The sequence below is a fragment of the Cetorhinus maximus genome, chromosome 16, assembly GCF_964194155.1.
Source record: "Cetorhinus maximus chromosome 16, sCetMax3.hap1.1, whole genome shotgun sequence".
NCBI classification, from domain to species: Eukaryota; Metazoa; Chordata; class Chondrichthyes; order Lamniformes; family Cetorhinidae; genus Cetorhinus; species Cetorhinus maximus.
The window spans coordinates 25,238,069-25,259,066 of NC_135894.1; the positions used below are offsets into that span (position 1 = coordinate 25,238,069).

At 41.5% G+C, this 20,998-nt stretch overlaps 2 protein-coding genes across 3 annotated transcripts in view; both read right to left on the reverse strand.

Annotated features, from left to right (window-relative positions):
- Positions 1-14,810, reverse strand: part of LOC144691432 (ankyrin repeat and SOCS box protein 9-like) — a 123,358-nt gene extending 108,548 nt beyond the window's left edge. For both annotated transcript variants that reach the window (XR_013579133.1, XM_078559522.1), the window contains exon 1: positions 14,675-14,810. The gene's annotated coding sequence lies outside the window, so the exon portion shown is untranslated. The remainder of the gene's footprint in view (positions 1-14,674) is intronic.
- On the reverse strand, positions 8,470-20,146 carry piga (phosphatidylinositol glycan anchor biosynthesis, class A). Its single transcript, XM_078559524.1, has 4 exons — positions 20,004-20,146; positions 18,753-18,885; positions 14,675-14,881; positions 8,470-8,943 (listed from the first exon to the last, which is right to left on the reverse strand). Exons 1-4 carry the CDS (start codon positions 20,144-20,146, stop codon positions 8,653-8,655), a joined length of 774 nt encoding a protein of 257 aa, XP_078415650.1. The 3' UTR covers positions 8,470-8,652.
- Between the last annotated feature and the right edge of the window lie 852 nt (positions 20,147-20,998).

Below are 20,998 nucleotides of genomic sequence, written 5' to 3' on the forward strand. Positions count from 1 at the left end.
ACAGTAAGGCAAAACAGTCCCAAGTCAGGATGGTGAGTGACTTGGACAGGAACCTCCGATGGTGTTCCCATGTGTCTGCTGCCCTTGTCCTTATAGAAAGTACAGGTCGTGGGTTTGGAAGGTGCTATCAGAGGAGGCTTAGAGAATTGCTACACTGCATCTTGTAGATGGTACACGCTACTGCTACTGTTCATCAGTGGTGTAGGGAGTGAAAGTTTAATGTGGTGGATGGGGTGCCAATCAAACAGGCTGCTTTTGTCCTGGATGGTGTCGAGCTTCGAGTGTTGTTGAAACTGTACTCATCCAGGAAAGTACAGGGTATTTCATCACACTTGTGTTGGAATGGCGTTGGCTACAGAATGTGGCCGTATGAATGCCAACAGTAAGTCTTTATTAACTATTTGTAACTATATATAAATATAAAGGGCATAGGCATGGAACTATCTCCATCCTAGGTCTTAACATGTCTCCAGCCAACACCACACTGACCTTAATTCTAGGTCTTGTGCTTTCTTACGTCACTGTGGGGCAATACTATATTCAGTCCTACATTAACCCTGTACATACCAGACCCTTCCACTCCAACTTGTGCCTTGTAGATGGTGGACAGGCTTTGGGGAGTCAGGTGAGTTACTCATCGCAGAATTCCCAATCTCTGACCTACTGTTGCAGCCACAGTATTTATATGCTGCACCTAACCATTTTGCTAACCTCATGGAGTCTTTTAGCCAGTGTTTGCCAAAACCTGACTTTTTTTTGGTACTTTCAGCAACTTTCACAACTCTACTTCTTATGTCCAAATCATGTTCACCATTGGTACCACCAATAAGTGAGGCATCTCCTCTCCTAACATTACAGGGTTATATTTTTGCTTTAAATATTATTTTGTTTTGACACTGTAATTTATTGGTAAACATGCATACCTAAATATCTTTGGTTTGGCTTTTGTAGATCCCAATTAACTGCATTACTGATTTGGATTAAATAAAAACAGGAAATGCTGACAGATCAGGCAGCATCTATAGAGAGAGAAACAATTAATGGCTGGATATCTGGACCTTGCTGAGGTCAGGAATGAAGGTCAGTGAGGCCTGAAAATGCCAGAACCAGCACATGTGCCAGTTTCCGGATGCCATTCCTGGCACCATCAGGGTTTAAGGCCGAATGAGCCTTTAGGCTCATTGTTAACCACAATTACAGGAGGCCAGCTAGGATTTTCCATTCGGCCTCCAGTTTTCCAACACAAAGGGGAGGCAGTTTTACGGCCTGGAGGCAGGCACCCAGCAGCAGCCCAGGGGTCCAGCACTCCAGGCAGGCCTGGGTGTAGGTACAGGACCCCATTCTGGCTTGGCTGTCGTATCTTTTTTCATTATTTGAAATTTTTATAATGTTGGTGAGAGGGCTCCTCCAAATGGAAGTGTCCTCTCAGTTGTTTACCCTGTACTGCGGCCTGCTGCCCCGCTGAAGCTAGAAGGCCTTAAATTGACCATCCAGCTTTGAGACCCCACGTGCCACCCTTAATTGGACAGGAAACACATCCCATGCCATGGTCAAAATTCCAAAGGGTGCCTACTTTCCCTGGAGTGGCTTCAGGACCCAGAAATGATCCCAACTCATGTTTTCACACTTGCAGCAAAGATTCAGCCCAACGTTTCAGGTTGTTCACCTATCATCAGAACTGTTTTGAATTATTGTGGCAATCACATTATAGATGTTCAAAAGAGTTCCTAGCTGAAGTAAAACACAACCATTGACAATTGTGTAATCAAAACACATATTTAATAATCACAACTAAAACATTTACCACATGTGTGTGTATATCTATTGTATACTTATTTTTCAACTGAGCAACCTTGATATTGAAATAAAAACAGAAAATGCTGGAAAAACTCAGCAGGTCTGGCAGCATCCGTGGAGAGAGAAACGCAGTTAACGTTTCAAGTCCGTATGACTCTCCACAGATGCTGCCAGACCTGCTGAGATTTTCCAGCATTTTCTGTTTTTATTTCAGATTTCCAGCATCCGCAGTATTTTGCTTTAATCTTAATACTGAATTGTTTGTGGAATGTAGTGATGAAATAAAGTTTCTAATAAAGATAACAAGGGAACAGATTATTACCTCCAGGTTACACCATATATTAGACAGTGCAAGTTAACTTTAGCGATAATTTTAGAGCCAAAGGAACATGGAGTCTACTTATGGGAACAATAGTTCTACTGAATCCAACAAAATATCAACATAAGATCAGATATTTCTAACAAAATGTCATTTAAAATTCCCATGCAAGCATTGAGAACAGAAGGGTTTTGCTTTGAGAATATTGATGTGCTCAGAGAAAAAGAGAATGACACTTACTGCTGCACAATATAAAAGAAATATTAACAAAGATGTGATATAAAATACAACAAACAGCACAATAACTCAAACAGCTTAGAACTACTGATTTTCACAACATGGTATAAAGTGGAATGAACAATAAAAACTGGACAAAGTGAAGAACCAATGAGTTTACCCACAGGAAAACTGGGCTTTTGGCATCTCATTGGCTTTTAGCTGAAATGAAGAAAGGGAAATTGAGGAACGTACCACCACTGGGAAAAAGCAGGGTGAGAGTTTGGGGCTTGGGACAATAGAAAGTGAAACATCAGGAAAGAACAGGCCAGGTTGGAGAAGGGTTGGATGGGTGTACAACATCAGAAAATGGACGGAAGTAGGAATGACAGCGGAGGGCAGAATTGTGAACGGAGAGAGATACCTACGTCCCTCATGGATTATAGCTAAATATGGATGGATTGAACAACAATAAACTGATCATGGTTTAAGAATGTTAAATTGATCATATTTAATCTGAGAACTGTAATAAAACAATACAGAAGAATTCTGCTTTTAGTGCCTGGAGTGTTGTGCACTTTGTGAATAAATCAAATATAAGAACAAAGGATAACAACCTATGTGCATTTGTTTGACAATTTTCCACTTTTGAGTTCCTTTAATATTCAACAAGTCAACACGATACACTTTGAAAAAAAAAATTCTTATTATGCAGCATGAATATAGTAATCACCTATTTACATTAAAAATTCAACAGAATTGCACTGCACCCTCACCCCGCTCCATTCCTCCAACTCTACCACCTGCAGGAAGGAGTGAACAAAATCCAAAGTTAACTAAGTCATCAACCAAATCACTGCTATACATCTCAGCAAGCAAATTTAAAGCTGTGCTGATAGCTTGCCTTCTTGGGTAGCAATGGCATGAGCTACAGAGATGTCCAAATCCAACAACTTAAAAGGTAGCAAGTCTGACCCTCACAAACAAGCACAGTATATTCCTTTCAAAGGCCAGGTTACAACCACGAGGTGCTTATCATGCGTGAATTAATGAAAACATGGCTAATTGTCTCTCATTTAAAGTGATTAAAGATACACAAGTCACTGGCATTTTAGGCATAGTTTCCAGCTTGCATTTTTAAAAATTCATTCTCAGGATGATGGACATTTATTGGCCATATCTAGTTGCCCAAGCAGGCAATGCATCACCTTCAGTGTAGTGATGATGCTCCCATAACGCTGTTAGAGAGTTCCAGGATTTTGATCCAGCAACAGTGAATACATTAGGTTTCCAAGTCACAATGGTGTGTAACTTTTTTTTGTTTAAACATGGGATGTGGGTGTTGCTGGCAAGGTTAGTATTTATTGCCCATCCCTAATTGCCATTGAGAAGGTGGTGATGAGCTGCCCTCTTGAACCGCTGCAGTCCATGTGGTGTAGGTACACCCACAATGCTGTTAGGGAGGGAGTTCCAGGTTTTTGTCTAGTGAGACAGAAGGAACAGTGATACAGCTCAAAGTCAGGACGGTGAGTGACTTAGAGAAGAATTTCCAATTGGTGGTGTTCCCATGCGTCTGCTGCCCTTGTTCTTCTAGATCGGGTATTTGGAAGGTGATGTCAAAGGCTTGAAGATTTGCAGTATTGCATCTTGTAGATGGTACATACTGTTGCCACTATGCTACAGTGGTGAAGGATGTTTAAGCTTGAGGATGGGCTGCTGATCAAGCTGGCTGTTTTGTTGAGCTTGTTGGAGCTGTGTTCATCCAGACAAGTGAAGAGTATACTATCAGACTCCTGACTTGAGTCTTGTAGATGGTGGACAGGCTTTGGGGTGTCAGGAGGTGAGTTACTCATTACAAAATTCCCAACCTCTGTCCTGTTCGTATAGCTAGAGTATTCATATGGCTGGTTCAGTTAAGTTTCTGGTCAATGGCAACCCTCTGGACATTGATGATGGGAGATTCAACGATGTTAAAGCCATTGAATGGCAAGGAGGGGAAGCAGTCAATGTTAGAGGTCAGGAGTTTGGACCAAAGAAGCCTTGGCGAATTCCTGCAGTGCATCTTGTAGCTGGCGCACTAATAGAGAATGCAATGTGAGCAATACACCAATCATCTGATGTCGATCAAGCAGAGCTTTATTCTGAATGGTGTTAAGCTTCTAGAATGTTGTTGGAGCCGTACCTATGCTGGCAAGTGTGGAGTATTCCATCACAGTCCTAACTTGTGCCAGGTTGGTGGTGGAGAGGCTGTAAGATTCTAAAACAGAATGCCTCATTTAACTATTAAGTTCAAACCCTGTACTACGTATCAGTGACACAAAACAAAATTTGGATACAATTTATACAGAAAACCTTTAACCCACTAAGCAATAGTATTTACTTAGAACACCAGTTGCTTAGTAAGACCTACATGCAGGAGCTCGTGCCCAGGCAGTCGGTCCGCTGGACGAAGTCACAATTTTTCGTGACTGACCAAGTTACGCTTCCCTGGCTGCAGCAACGATGTCCTTGTGGACTGTGGCTTTATTGCTCTTTATGACACTGGTACATTGACATATAAGGTAACACCACAAATCGGTTCACACGATTGGGTTTCAGCACCTTATCAATCCCATCAGTGCTGTGCAAGACCAGCTGGATGTGGTCATTTCCTGCTCTGAGCAGGGGGCTATCTCCAGGTGCATACCAGCAATGGATGTAATATCTGCATCTTGATAAGGCAGGAAGAAAACCATTCACACATATCCATAGAGGCCATTATCTAAGACAGCTGTTGCAGACAGAGTGGCTAGTGGTGAGACACTGCCTCAATGACATGTCCTTACATGTCTGTGTCCCTGTTCAGTTAAACCGTCATTATTTTTTAAAAGTTTAATATGAGCCTCAGCGATGATGCCTTTAATCAGAATTCTTCTCCCTTTGTCCCAATGTCTTCCTCGCTCCATGTTCCCACCAATCAGTGAGATCCACACGCTGGTCCACGCCACAACTGGGTACATTTTACTTACAAACAGAAATACAAGTGATATTAACATGCCATACAGATAAGAGAAATACAAGAGATAACAAAATGTCTTACAAGATATGGGGGATTGAGCCACTGGCTACAGAATATCCAACCTTTGACCTATTTCAATAGCCAAAGCATTTGCATGGCTTGTCTAATTTTATTTCTAGCAAATGGCAGTCCCAGAATATTGATGGGGGTTGGGGCAACTCAGAGATGGTAATACCACTGCATGTCAAGGGGGCAATAGTTAAGATTCTCTCTTGTTGAAGATGATCATTGCCTGGCACTAGTGTGGCACGTCGCTTGTCCCTCATTCTCCCAAGGCTAAATGGTGTTCAGTTCTTGCAGCACCCGTACACAATTGTTTCATTATCTGAGCAGTTGCAAACAGAACTGAACACTGCAAACATTCACACTTCTGACCTTACGATGAAGGGAAGGTAAAAGCAAAATACTGCGGATGCTAGAAATCTAGAACAAAAACAAAAATACCTGGAAAAACTCAGCAAGTCTGGCAGCATCTGCGGAGAGGGATACAGTTGACGTTTCGAGTCCGTATGACTCTTCATCAGAACTAAGACATATAGAAATGAGATGAAATATAAGCTGGTAGAAGGGGGGGGAAACAGGAGAGTTCGATAGGGGGCCAGTGATAGGTGGAGGCCAAGAAGAGACTGCCAAAGATGTCACAGACAAAAGGACAAAGGGGTGTTGACGGTGGTGATGAAGGGAAGGTTATTGATGAAGCAGCTGAAGATAGTTGGGCCTAGGTCACTAACCTGAGGAACTTCTACAGTGATGATCTGGTACTGAGATGTTTGGCCTCCAATGACCACGACCATCTTCCTTTGTACTAGGTATGGCTCCAGCCAGCAGGAAATTCCTCCCCCACAGCCCCCTCCCCGCACCAATTCACATCATCTTCAGTTTTACTAGGGTGCCCTGATTTCACACCCTGTGAAAATGTGCCTTTGTGTCAAGGGCATTCACTCAACTCTGGAATCCAGTTCTTTTGCCCATGTTTGGACTAAGGGTGGTATGAGGTCTAGTGCTGAGGCCTGGCAGAATTCAGGTTGGACGTCAGTGAGCTGATCATTGGTGAGTCAGTTCTGCATGATAACACGAGACACTTTTCATCACTTTGTCGATAATTGCACATTGCTCATGGGGCAGAATTGGCTGGATTGGATTTTTCCTGCTACTCGCAGAAAGAAAATACCCAGACAACTTCCCACATTGCCAGTGCCAGTGTTGTGGTTGTTCTGGAACATCTTGGCTAGAGGTGCAGCTGGTTCTGGAGCTCAGATCTTAGATGGGTGCTTTCAGGACCTGCAAACTTTGCAGCGTCTAGCACACTTAGCCTTTACCTGATTGTCATTTGGAATTGATTGAACTGGTTGAAGACTAGCATCTGTGATGTGGGGACCTCAAGGGGAGGCCAAGATGAATCATCCACTCAGCAGTTCTGACTGAAGATGGTCACAACACTTGTCTTTTGCACTTGGGTTCTAGGATCTGCCATTATTGTGGGGGCTGTTTATGTAGCCTCCTCCTCCAGTTATTTGTTTAATTTCTCACCACCATTTGTGATTGGGTGTGGTAGGACTACAGAGCTTTGGTCTGACTTGTTGGCTGTAGTGCCTAGATATGAAAAAACATGCTGTACGATGAGGGGGTTGGTGCCGACCATGATTAGCCATCAAAGGCTATGCATATACATCTGGTAGAATTACTGTTCTATGAATATGCAGTGTGCCCATATTGTCATCAGGAGGATAATGGCAATGTACTCATGTATCTTATGAGGAGTTGTGCTGCTTATGAATAGCTCTCAGTATTTGCAAGGGCTCAAAATAAAAAAAGCTATGCCAAAGCAAGTTGCCTACTATCTTTCTTGGGATGGTCAGTGGGAGGGGGGACAGAGGGGGTGGGTCTCTTTGGGTTTAACTTGGCTCCAATATGACACCCGACAATTAAAGTTCAGAAAAAGTCAACTTCCTGTAGCAAATTTCGTTATCTGATAACTGACCAGGGAGATCTGCAATATTCTAATGCTGGCTGACTCATACCAACAGCAACTTATATTTATACAGTACATTTAATGAAGGTGCTTCCCAGGAGCACTATAAAACAAAGTATAGTATCAAACAACATGTTAGGTCAGATGACCAAACTTGGTCAAAGAGGTAGGTTTTAAGGAGGAAAGCAGATAAAAAGGTTGAGAGGTTTAAGGAGGGAATTCCAGAGCTTGAAGCTAAGGCAACTCATGGCCACAAATGATGGAGCAATTAAAATCGGGGGTGCTCAGAGGCAAGAGTTAGAGCAGCACAGATATCTCGGAGGGTTGTGGGGCTGGAGGAGTTTACAGAGATAGGGAGGGACGAGGCCATGAAGGGATTTGAAACAAGGATGAGAATTTTAAAATCAAGATATTGCTTGATCGGGAGCCCAATGGAATAATGGAATATGGATGAATGGATTCAAAGCAAGTACAGTGGTCTAACAGCAGGAAGCTAGTCAATGCTATATACAAGTTGTGGGATGTAGCTATTTTTGAGATGCTTCAGTACTCCTGCTCCTGCACACATTTGGAGATTCCTAGCCTTTGGTTGTCAATAGCTTGGGCTTAAACTTTTTGGATCTAGGCAAGGTTTGTCCCTTTGGAATAAGATTATGCACTGCACAACAGGCAAACCAAAATTGTACAGCTATAAATTGCTCAGTGACTTGATATGAAGACTTTAAATGTACTGATGGGCTTCTCAAAGGCCAGTCTGATCAAAAAACAGGCCTGAAGAGAAGAATGAGAATTCTATCTACTATTATTATAAAGTCTTTTTTGCACTAAAATGTGAATTATCTGATAATTTAAATATAAATGTAATGTAAATAATAAACTAGGAACCTGGTGCTAAAAATCCGAATTATTATAAATGACTTGGAAGTAAAGTAGTCTGTAGCCACAAAAGCAGCTCTGCAAGGCGAAACTAAAGATAGATCAGTAATATTTTCGCTACTTTTTAAAAACTATTCTCACAACAACTTAACTGACCAAAGTTTTCTGAGCTGTTGAGGTAGGAGATTATCAGTGAAATGGACACACAAAGCTGACTATTACATCTGTTAATTTTTTTATCCATATTAAATCCCATTTTAATTTCCATGCAGTTGAAGTTCATAATGGCTACTTAAGAAGGTAGCAAAATAGTTAGACAAAGTCACCCTGTTTTACAAAACAGAAAAACTTGATAAAATTTGACAATCCCAAAGGATTTAAATCCAGAGTCCAAAAGCAGCTATAAATCAAGTGTCAAGTTTGCACGTTGCGACTGCTCCTTTCAGAGCAAGGTGGAGTTTTCCTAAGTTTTTCAATTGTTGAAAGTCTCTCTTGTTGCTTCCAAGCTCCATTCACACCTGTGGCATCTACAGCGATGTCAATCATTGCATCTGGAACTATACACCTCAAAAACACCAAGAAAAGGAAGTCCAAAACAGCAACTAAAGCAAAAATACAGCCAGCCACAGGACCGCAGTGGGTCATTAATCTGTGCAATCGTTTGTTCATCGGCAGTATCCCCTCTTTGGCCACACGGTCATAAACCTAAAACAAGATCAAAGAAGCAAGATTAGAGCTACCCAGTTATGTATTGGTACTGGATTCAGGACCATTACCAAGACATCAAGAGGGGAGATGTAAGGTAAAGTAAGCAATCAGAAAGCACATCTGGAGTACTGTGTACATTTGTGGTCTCCTTAACAAAGACAGTATTAACTTGCCTTGGGAGGGGGCACAGCAATGGTTCACCACATTAATCCCTGGGAAGAGGGGGCTGCCCTATAAGGAGATCCTGAGTAGAATGGGTCTAAATTCTCCAAAGTTCAGAAGAATGAGGTGTGATCTCATGGATACTTATAAAATCCTTGGCCTTGACAGGTTAAACACTGATGGGCTATATCCCCTGGCCAGAGATTCGAGCTAGGGACTATACTTCTTTTGAGTTCTCTGCCCGAAGACAGAACCGACCCACAGCGCCATGCCTCCACCATAGGTAAGGCAAGGAGGCAGGCTCGAATCCACCCGTGCCAGAAGGGGGGATTGAACCTCATGCTGTTGGCACCAATCTAATCCACACCAGCCAATCTGTGTCTAGCCAACAAAGCCAACCAGCCCCACGAGGAGCTCAAGTTGCTGTAGCAACATAAACTTTTACATGCATGTTGTAGCATGGAGCTATGGATAGTGATGGTAGATGCTCCAATTTCTTTCCATCACATGGCTGACCAGGAATCTCTCCTCTACTCTCACCACCTGCTATTGGCGTATGTTGGAAGGATTTAAAAGTTGAAGCACAACCTGTTTGGCCACGTAATGAAAGCGTGTTCCTTGGCCATCAAGTCCTGGAGTGGGTCTTGAACCCGGAGCTCCGAATCAGAAACAAGTATGCTATCCACTGTGCCACAGGACCACCCTCAGGGGCTATAGTCTCAGGATAAGAGATCAGTTATTTAGGCCTGAGATTAGGAGCATTTTATTCACTCAGAGAGTTATGAATCTTTGGAATTTCCTACCCCAGACTATGGCTCCTCACTGGATGAATATATCCAAGACTGAGATTGCTAGATTTTTGGAAACCCAGAATCAAGGGATTCGAGGAAAAGGGGAATTGATGTTGATGTTCAATCATGATTGTATTGAATAATAGACCAGGCTCAAGGGACTGAATGGCTGACTCCCACTCCAATTTCTTATGTTCTTATGATACAGGAATAAAAGATAGGAATTACTGGTACTTCTGGTTGGTAAGTAAAGTTGTAAAATGTTAACCGATTGTAATGATTTTTTTTGGACAACAGTACTCATGCTTCTAGTACAAAGTTACTGAAGGTATTTTGCTGGACTAGCCTTTTCACAAGTGCATTTAAATTTTGGAATACCCTTGAAAAAGATGCTGCCAGAAAGAAGTGTTCAAAGGGCAAAACACAATGATCAGAAAGAACGCAGTGATGTGCAGATCCAACCTAATTGGGTTCACTAGTATGCCTTTGGAGGTACAACTTGTATTCACAATGATTCTCGGAACAAGAACCATTTTCAAAACCAACTCAATACCAATTATACAGACAACATTGATGAAGATCGATTAAACCAAGTCTTCCAACAACCTTAGCTGACAACTCAGGAACAAAGATGAGGCATTTTCTGCAACAGGAACAGAGAGAACTTGTCTGCTTCACCTAGAATTGTGTACCCGGAGCAGAGTAAAGAGCCTGCATTTTTGTAGGCAGCAGCTCAAGCTCCAGTTGAGCAGAATGGAGCTGACCAGTGAGGTCAATTTCACATTGTAGTACTGAAATTCCATAAGATCAGCCAAATAAATGACAGGGTCACAGCCAGAGGGTGGAGAGAGGTCTAGACTATGAGATTAGAGTGACAGATGGAGGCTTGCGATGTGCATTGGGAAGAACAAGTTCGAGAAGAAATGGTTTTGTCAAAAGTGATTATAGTTTCGTCCCCTCACATCTGTTTTCTGGTTCCTGTATTACTCTTTTCTTCAACCTTGCTTTATTTTTATAATGAAAGTTAGCCCAGGACAAGAAAAGAAAGCACATTGTGCATACTGGCTTCGTAAGGCACATATAATGGTTATAAAGATCACCAATCTCCACTGGATAGCAGGAAGATTATCAGAAGTGACAGCTGATGCTTTCTGATGTGTGCGTTTCAAAGAGCTTTCTCAATAAGGGGTAAAACCATATAAGCGAACACATTCCATTATGTATTAAGATGTTAGGCTTATTAATATTCAGTTTGTTTTATTTTAACAGAATTACTATCACATCAAAGGAATCTAATGTATAAATATCAGATCTGGTAGCTATTCTTTTGCACTATAGAAACTATGATAAGTTGCCTACTTTCAACTATGCTGAACTTCCTAGTTTAAATAATTCTTCCATAATTACAACAAAAATCCTATTAATTTCCTCCCTGGATTCCTTAAATAACCTATAATCCACTAGAGCTGGCCCATGGTTGATGTCAGTCTTAAATCCCTAATTTAGCAAGGATCCTTGCCATGAAATATCAAATTACCTTTACACTGCCACTTTCTGTTGGAATTACAATTTGTCTCAAACTCCTCTTTTATTGATACTGGAACAACTCTTCAGTACTCGGTGAACCATTTTCAGTTCGACTCATTTCAATTATTTTTTCTACACTTCTAATAATCTTTCAATGCCTCAGCTTCTCCCAGATGTACTGAAAGGCTGCCAGAAGCAGATTCAACACAATTCAATAGCTTCAAAAGGGAATTGGATAAATACTTGAAAAAGGAAAACATTTGTAGGGCAATGGGGAAAAGAGCAGAGGATTGGGAACAATTGGATAGATCTTTCAAACACATCAGCACATGCACAATGGGCCAAATGGACTCCTGCAGCAGAATCATCCAATTTATTTTGGAATTACAGAAATTTACAGAATGGAAAGAGATTATTCGATCCATCGTGTGTGCATTGGTTGACAAGGAGCAATCCAGCATTGTCCCACTTTTCAGCTTTTGGCTCGTAGCCTTGTCGAACACAGCACTTAAAAAATACTTGGATATGCATTTGTAAAACGTTTTGAGGGTTTCTGCCTCCACCAATGTTTCAAGCAGAGTTCCAGATAGCCACCACCCTCTGGGTGAAAAGTATGCCCCTCGAATCCCCTCTAAACCCTTTACACCTCTTAGCCTAAATCTATGCTCCTTAGTCTTGAAGCCTTTATCCAGGGGAATAAGGCCTTCCTACCCACCCTATCCAAATCCTCATACTTTTATACACTTCAGCTAGGTCTCCCCTCAGCCTCCTCTGTTCCAAAGAAAACAACCCCAGCTTGTTCAATCTTTCCTCATAACTAATGTTCTCCAGTCAGGCTATATCCTAGTACCCTCTGTAGTGCAGTCACATCTTTCTCTTGGTGCGGTGACTAGAACTGCACGCAGTATCCTTGCTGTGGCCTAGCCAGTGTTTTATACAGTTCCAGCATTACCTCCCAGCTCTTATATTCTACGCCCAGGTTAATAAAGGCAAGTATCTTTGTTGCCTTCTTAACGACCTTATCTACATGACCAGACAATGGCAGCAGTATGTACCATCTTCAAGATGCACTGCAGAAACTCACCAAGGCTCCTTAGGCAGCACCTTCCAAACCCACAACCGCTACCATGCAGAAGGACAAGGGCAGCAGATACATGGGAACACCACTACCTGGAAGTTCCCCTCCAAGCCACTCATCACCCTGGCTTGGAAATATAGCACCATTCCTTCACTGTTAGAACCATAGAACATAGAACACTACAGCACAGAAAACAGGCCATTCGACCCTTCTAGTCTGTGCCGAAATATTATTCCGCTAGTCCCATTGACCTGCACCTTGTCCACAACCCTCCAGACCTCTCCCATCCATGTATCTATCTAATTTATTCTTAAAACTTAAGATTGAGCCCACATTTACCACGTCAGATGGTAGCTCGTTCCACACTCTCACCACTCTCCGAGTGAAGAAGTGCCCCCTAATGTTCCCCCTAAACCTTTCCCCTTTCACCCTAAAGCCATGTCCTCTCGTGTTTATTTCTCCTAAACTAAGTGGAAAGAGCCTACTCGCATTTACTCTGTCTGTACCCCTCACAATTTTGTAAACTTCTATCAAATCTCCCCTCATTCTTCTGCGCTCCAAGGAATAAAGTCCTAACCTGTTTAATCGTTCCCTGTAACTCAACTCCTTAAGACCTGGCAACATCCTAGTAAATCTTCTCTGCACTCTCTCAATCTTACTGATATCCTTTCTGTAGTTAGGCGACCAGAACTGCACACAATACTCCAAAGTTGGCCTCACCAATGTCTTCTACAACCTCACCATAACATCCCAACTCCTATACTCAATACTTTGATTTATGAAGGCCAGTATGCCAAAAGCTTTCTTTACAACCTTGTCTACCTATGATGCCACTTTCAGGGAATTGTTGCTGGGTGGAAATCCTGGAACCCCTTTCCTTACAGCACAGTGGGTGTACCTACACCACCGGGGCTGCAGTGGTTCAAGAAGGCAGCTCACCACAACCTTCTCAAGCGCAATTAGTGACAGGCAATAATGCCCGCCAAGCCAGTGACATCCCGTAAACAAATACAAAAAAAAGACACCTTAAAGGATCAGTGGACATGCACTCCTAAAGTCTCTCTGTTTCTCTATACTTTTCAGTATCCTACAATTTATTGTGTATTCCCTTGTCATGTTAGCCTTCCCAAATTGAGTTACTTTATACATCTCCGGACTTAACTCCATTTGCTACTGTTCCACCCACCTGAGCAATCCATTGATATCCTCCTGCAGTCTACGGCTTTCTTCTTCATTAACAACCACATGACTGATTTTTGTATTGTCTGCAAACTTCTTAACCATACCCACTACAGTTAAGTCTAAAACATTGATTTATACCACAAAAAGCAAGGGACCCAATACTGCACCCTGTGGAACAAAACTGGTATTTTCCACTAACAGGATGCTGCCGTCAGTCCAAAACCATGTTCTGCCTACCACACAATTGAACATCATCATGTATGAATTTCAGTGCTGGTGCGATGCCAGATATGCAGGCCATATGTCTCCAAAATTGGCCAATCGAATCAAACAAGTTCCTCCAGCTGTTTGTTAAAAGCAGGGTACAGACTGTATTCAACCAGCCCGTGCTTTCAAAACTCAAAACAAAAAGTTTACTGTTAGATGTGATTCTATAATTGGGCAGCATTTGCTGAACAATCCAGGGTGCACTAATAGCTACACTAACAGCCAATTTAAGTAATCAGTCGAGCTCGTAACGTGGCTCATTTATGCTTGCTGGAGGCAACACACATTCATTCGCAGTGACCCATACTCTGCGAACAAAAGGAATTTGTTCAAGGCTCGCACATTTTTTTGAATTACACGAAAGCACGGAGGAGCCTATAATTTCTCAATGCTTGCTCCATGGCAACGTCTCGGTCAGAGTCAACTTGCCAACGAATCAGCGCCCTTTTGTCCTCTAGTATAAATTGTTGTGACTCTTTGAAATTTGGCATTCATGCATTTGTCCTGAGTGCAAGACGAAAAGCTTCAGTAACATGTCCCTTCAGCACTTTTATACCGTAACTTTTAAATGAATAACATGCCATTCATGACATTTTGCAATATCCGAATAGCACATCACAAAACAATCAATCATTATCAGTGACTCACACGCATCCCCATAATCTATCTGCCCGCCAAGGCCCATATGAAATGACCAATGTTAAAAAAAAAAAGCCTGTACCTTTTCAGTGCGCTCAGCCACATTTCTCCATGTGTACAAATTCTTCACTCTGTTGTGGATTATTTCAGTTGGTGGCAGTATCCCTAGCCGTTGCCGAGTAATGGCAGTTTCCAATCCTTCACACAGGGATTTTACAGTGGGCTCACACAAGATGATAAGATCCTCAGGTAGAACCTCTGGCACCCCACCAACCTTGGTACTGACAACCTTTTGCAAAAGAAATGAACAATCAGTTTTGAAGCTAGATTTATAAGAACCCAGCTTATAGCCGTATGATGTATAATGAACAAAATCCTTCACTGGATGATACAGTGTGCCACAGAGAGTCAGGGCTCAAGTAACAAATGGAACTTTATTGTTAATGGTTTGCCCCATCTCAGCCATGCTATCACTAGTCACAGGAAAGTCCAGCCCAATCTACTTTTTAAGGTCCTCCTCACTTACATCTGGAGACAGATGCCAAAGTTGGCAGAGCTATCCAATGGTCTGTTTCATTCATACTCACAGAATTGTGCCTATCAGTCAACACCCCAGACCCCATCAACATTCCTGGATATATTCTGTCCTCACAACGGCACAGACCCATCAGCAATGGAGGCATGGCAGGGGCTGAAATGACCCCAACAGTCCTCAACATTGCAGACCCATGATGTCTCATGATTTCAGTGGCAAAGAAGCCTACTGCAGATTACCACCAATGCCCTACCTAGCTGATAACTCAGTACTGCCCCATGTTCAACACCACTTGCAGGAAGCGGTGAGGGCAGCTAGGACACAAAATGTACTTTGGTTGGGGGATTTCAATGTCCATTGCCAAGGGTGACTCGTTACGACCACCATTGACTAAGGACAAAGCTGCCAGACAGTACTTGCGACAAGTGTTGACAGAACCATCACAAGGGAATAATCCACTTAGTGGGGAGACTGTGGCATAGTGTAATGTCACTGGGCTAGTAATCTAGAAGCTCAGGCTAATAGGTTCAAATGGGACACTGGTTCAAATCCCACCTCAGCAGCTGATGGAATTCAAATTCATTTACTAAAATCTGGGATTGAAAGCTAGTGTCAGTAATGGTGGCCATGAAGCTATCGTCGATTGTCATAAAAAAACCACTTGGTTCACTAATGCCCTTTAGAGAAGGAAATCTGCTATCCTTACCCAGTCTGCCCTACATGTGACTCCAGACACACAGCAATTTGAATGACTCTCAGCTGCTCTCTGAAGTGGCCTTACATGATGCAATGCAGTAACTCACCAAGACTCCTTGAACGGCACTTCCTTCACAAACTAATCTCAAACACCTAGAAGCGCAATGACAGCAAGTCCATTGAAACACTATTATTCCCAAGGTATAAACCATCCAGTCCTGGAAAACCCTATCCAAAGTGATGCAAAGTTACTTCACCAAATGGCTGCATCAGTTAGCATCATCTTCCCAAGGGTAACTAGGGAAGAACAATAAATGCCAGTCTTGGCAGTGACTCTTACATCTTGAAGAATGTGCAACAGAAAAATAAACGTGGTTTTCCACAGTGAGGAGGTATAAAACAAAGAGCTTGAATTAATATAGTGCCTCTCAATTTCAGAACTTCCCAAAAAGTAGTTCATAGTCAACGAAGTACTTATGAGCTGCAGTCACTGTTGTAATATAGACAGAAAGAATTCAGGTGCTCCGTGGCTCTCGTACCTGGTTACAAACTGAAATTGGCAGCAGCCTGGAAGAAGGTGGCACATTTTGCTAAGAAGGATGAGAAAAGGCAATAGAAGATAAATGGTACAATTTTAAAGGGAGTCCAAGAAGAGAGAGATTTAGGGTTGTTTGTGCAAAAACTTTTGAAGGTGCCAGGACAAGTTAACAAACCAGTTAATAAAGATGTGATCACGGGCTTTATAAATTGAAGCATAGCATACAAACAACAGCTAAAGCCTACATAAAATATTAATTCAGCCCCAGTTGGAGTACTGTGTGTAATTCTGGGTACCACATTGTAGGAAGGATGTGATGGTTTTAACGAGGATGCAGAAGAGATTTAATAGAATAGTTCCAGGGACAAGGGATTCCAGTTATGGGGTAGACCAGAGAAGCTGGGATTGTTCTCCTTACAACGGCAAAGGCCAGCGGGAGTGTCACAACACCAGACTGCAGCTACCAACTGCCTACGGGCATACTGAACTTTTTTTTAAGGAAGGCCTGTTTTTAAAAGAAATACAAATAAAGACTGATCAAAAGATGGCTGATAATGTAAAGTGACCACTTTCTGGAAAATTTATACTTGACAGACTGGCCCTAAGAGAACTTGGAATGTCGCACCTGAAAAGGTGTCACAGCCTACTTCAAACAGATATTCCTGAAAGGAAGATATGGAAAATGCAAAAGACTGGACTTTTAATCTCTTGTGTTTGTGGAGACAATGAAGATTGATTTCCACATCTCAGCAGTCTTCCAAAAATCCATCTCCTGTTGATTTATATCTCAGTGTATAAAATTGTCTGAGTTGAAAGAAAAACGGACTCTGAGCACAAGACATCACTATTTCCCCTCCTGGGAATACACAAAAAAAAAATGGGTTAAAAAGCTGGCTGCAGATCAGTGTGTGAGAGTGACAAAAACAAGAAACACCAGTCATTCACCCCTGCAAAGACAAGCAGGCAATTTTTTTCTCTCTCTCTTTTGCTGGGGGGGCAAGGTTTTAGCAGAAGCCACAAGCAAAAATGAAACAGGACAGCCTCTTCAGTTACCCAACAGAACTAAGATTCCTCCATCTGGCATAAGTCGACAAATGTCTCCAACAGACTGCGAATCTGCCAAAGCCAGCTCTGCCAAAATCACCCAAATTAAAGGCTGCAACGTACCACCATCTACGCCTCAGGGACAAGCTGAGGACTGATTGGAACATTTGTTATTTTATTTGGACTTTAAACTTCTCCTTTCTGATCAGAGTCTGTATGTGTGTGTTGCATCTTTATTATTTTTCCCTGGGTTTTAGTAACTAATGAACTTATTCTTTTTTTGACTTAAGAGAGCCTAGTAAAATTGGCTATTTATAAAAAGCTAATACATTTGGACTAGGAAAAGGATTTTTAAACAAACCTTGCTGCGACCAATCGAGGGGTTTGAATAAAAAGGGGAGCTAGCTCATTCCTCCTCACCCGGGATCATAGCAAAATTGGGATCCCATCCCAGTCATAATAAATTGGGGATCTCATCCAGGAATTTAACAAATTGGGAACCTCGCCAGGGCTGGTTGTAACAGGAAATTTGGTGGAGGTGTTTAAAATCATAAATTGTTAAGACAGAGTAAATAAAGAGAAACCGTTTCCAAGAACTGAATTAACCAGAGGGCAGACATTTGTGGTGACTGGCAAAAGAACCAGAGGCGAAACAATTAGTTACTTTTTATGCGTTGACTGGTGTAGGATTTCAAATGCACTACACGAGAGGGTGGTGGGTGCAGATTCAACAGTGACCTTCAAAGGGGAATTGGATGTAGACTTGAAGGAGAAAGAATTGCAGAGATAGAAGGAAAGAGCAGAGCAACGGGACTAACTAGATTACTCCTGGCAAGAGCCATGCAGACTAGATGGGCTAAATGGCCTCCTGTGCTGTATGATTCCATGATTCTTGCCTGCTCTCTGGCTGCAGGGATGACATGACAGAGAAATGGAATATGCTCTTAATTACAAGCAAATCATTTTCATTAAAATGCTTGAGGTTTAACGTTAAGTTTATACTGTAAGCTAAACGGCTGTACCCGCAAGGATAATTATTGGGTTTCTACTGTTCCAAAACAATTTTTGCATCCATACTCTTAAGCAATTTAACAGCTTCAACAGTGTGCCTGTTAATTTAAGTGTTAATTCTGGTCCTTCAGGTACATTAGCACTCCAGGTTATGGATTTTTCTCTCTTGGAAAAATAAAACTAAATTTAATCTGATTTTAATGAGGTTGGGGATTTGATTGGGATTATCTCCAAGTTAGTAATAATGTAAACCTCATTGGTTCACAGGTACATCAGAGCTAAATAACTGACCTGGAGGACCTATACATAGAACGGGACATTTTGGAATTACTTTACCTGGAGACCACAACTTGCTCCCTCAACTATTGCCATACAAAAGGCTTCAGTCAGAGAAGTGTTCAGGAAAATGTGACCCTGCACCAAAACATTTCTCACATCTTTATGCTCAAGGGCACCCAAGAGACGTACTCTGTAAAAAGAATGGTCAAAATGTAAGCAACATCTTACAAAATGGCTAAAAGCAAAAATACTTATATTCTTATCTTTAACTAGTAAGACCTATTGCTTTAATGCCAATGACTGCAATAAATATTGAGTAATTTGGTGTTCAACTCTAAAGTAGGTTTTGGGATGCAGGTTCTGCAGCAGGATAAGATTTATTGGGCAAATTAAAAGTTCTACTCAGATATAAACTTTGACAAATATTGTCAAAATTATCCTATAAAACAATTAAAAGTATGAAACACATTTACCAAAAAAAGCAGGGAAGAAAGGAACAAACACATAAAAGGCACAAAAAAATTTTGGAAGTAAAGAAGAACCAAGAGCCTAATGAAAATGAGGAATGTAAGGGTATCAATATTGGTAAAGAAATAGTACAGGAGAAAATAATGGGATGAAAAAATGACAAATCGCCTGGACATGGTGGCCTATATCTTAGGTTTTTAAAAGAGGTGGCTACAGAGATGGTGTATGCATTGGTTTGAATTTTGCAAGATTTCCTAGATTCTAGAACAGCCCCCATGGATTGAAAGGTAGGAAACATAACCCCAACTATTCTACAGAAGGAGAGAGAAAACAGTAAACTATAGGCCAGTAAGCCTGACATCAGTAGCAGGAAAAAGGCTAAAAGCTATTATTAGGGGTTTGTTAACAGGGCACTTAGAATATCATAATATTGGGCAGATTCAAAACTGGTTTACAGAAGGGAAATAGTATTAGACAAATCTGTTAAGTTTGTTTTACATAGGCCAAAGCATATCAGGGTAAGCAATGTATTAAAGTTAAGAAATGCAGTGCAATGAGTAACTAAGTATTTGCAGATCTTAAATATGAATGAAAGTAACAGGTAAATACTTCACATTAGTTTTCTCTTTCACAAGGAACAATGTTAACTAAATTACAGTGAAAATGTAAACATGCAAACAGAAAACTAGAGTTGATATGAAAAAGTTGTATTCATACAAAATATATAATCTAAATTCTAGTTCCATTCAAAAAAAAATTATTAAATCATTTTTGGGAAGACGCCAATATTCCTGCAGTTTCTCCTCAACCCTAAACAAAGGATGGAAAATGTTTCATTACCTGTCATGAAGCTGGTATTTTTCCCGGACTTCTTCCAGTACGATTCGTTTGGGTCCCTCACCACCAATGAGAAAGTGCAAATCAGGATGTTTCTGGCACAATTCAGGAATTATACCAGCAAGCAAGTCAATTCCTAAATGCATAACAACATTAATGTTAATTAAAAAGAAACAGTTTGAAATATCAAGTCAAAAAATACAGCATTCCAGGACAATATATGTCAAGAGCAATAACCACAGCTTGGCTTAGGCCTAACATTTCCCAAACCAGAAAATTCGCAACATGTTTGTTATTTTTTAACGTGCCAAATACACCACCACAGAAATAAAATAAATCCTTTTAATACGGTACTAACTCTAAACACATGAACAGCAAGTGGCAGTGCGGAAGCTCCTGAATGATAACAACTTACATTTATATAGTGACTTAAATGCAGTAAAACATCACAAAGAGCTTCACAGGAATGGAATCAGACAGAAAATGGCACCAAGCTAAAGAAAACAATGAATCAGAATTTCCTCAAGAAGAAAGCCTCACGGTGAGAGTTGGGTTATTTACCTCACCCTTCAGAATCATATTCATAGAATAGTACACTACAGAAGCCACAGAACCTGTTGCATCCGTGCTGGCACTTCTCATGAGCAACTCAGTTGGGCCCAATTCCTTGCTTGTTTCCCAATATCCTTTCAAGTCTTTCTTCTTCAAACAATTGCCTATGAAATTTACTATTGATTACAATGCAACCACCCTGGCAGAGAGCAGATTCATATCTCAATTATGCATTGCGTAAAATCGTTTTTCCTCATGTCGCTGCTAGTTCTTTTGCAAACACCTTAAATCTGTGCTCTCTGGGTAACCTGAGCAATGAGGACTCCAGTTTCAACTGCTTCCCGACGCCGCCCGCCCCACACACCCCCACCAACAACTCCCAGTGCTTCACCGTCCCCTCCCGAACAACTCCTCGTGCTTCACCCCCCTCCCCAACAACACCCTAT

What these genes read in the sequence shown, in the direction of transcription:
- piga (XM_078559524.1), bottom strand. Translation starts at nt 20,146, where the DNA reads ATGCATTTAGGAATTGACTTGCTTGCTGGTATAATTCCTGAATTGTGC. An exon ending in AAATACCAGCTTCATGACAG is followed by an intron (nt 18,886 to 20,003) that starts GTAATGAAACAT and finishes TTCTTTTTACAG; the next exon opens with AGTACGTCTCTTGGGTGCCC. An exon ending in GAGCAAGTTGTGGTCTCCAG is followed by an intron (nt 14,882 to 18,752) that starts GTAAAGTAATTC and finishes CTTTTGCAAAAG; the next exon opens with GTTGTCAGTACCAAGGTTGG.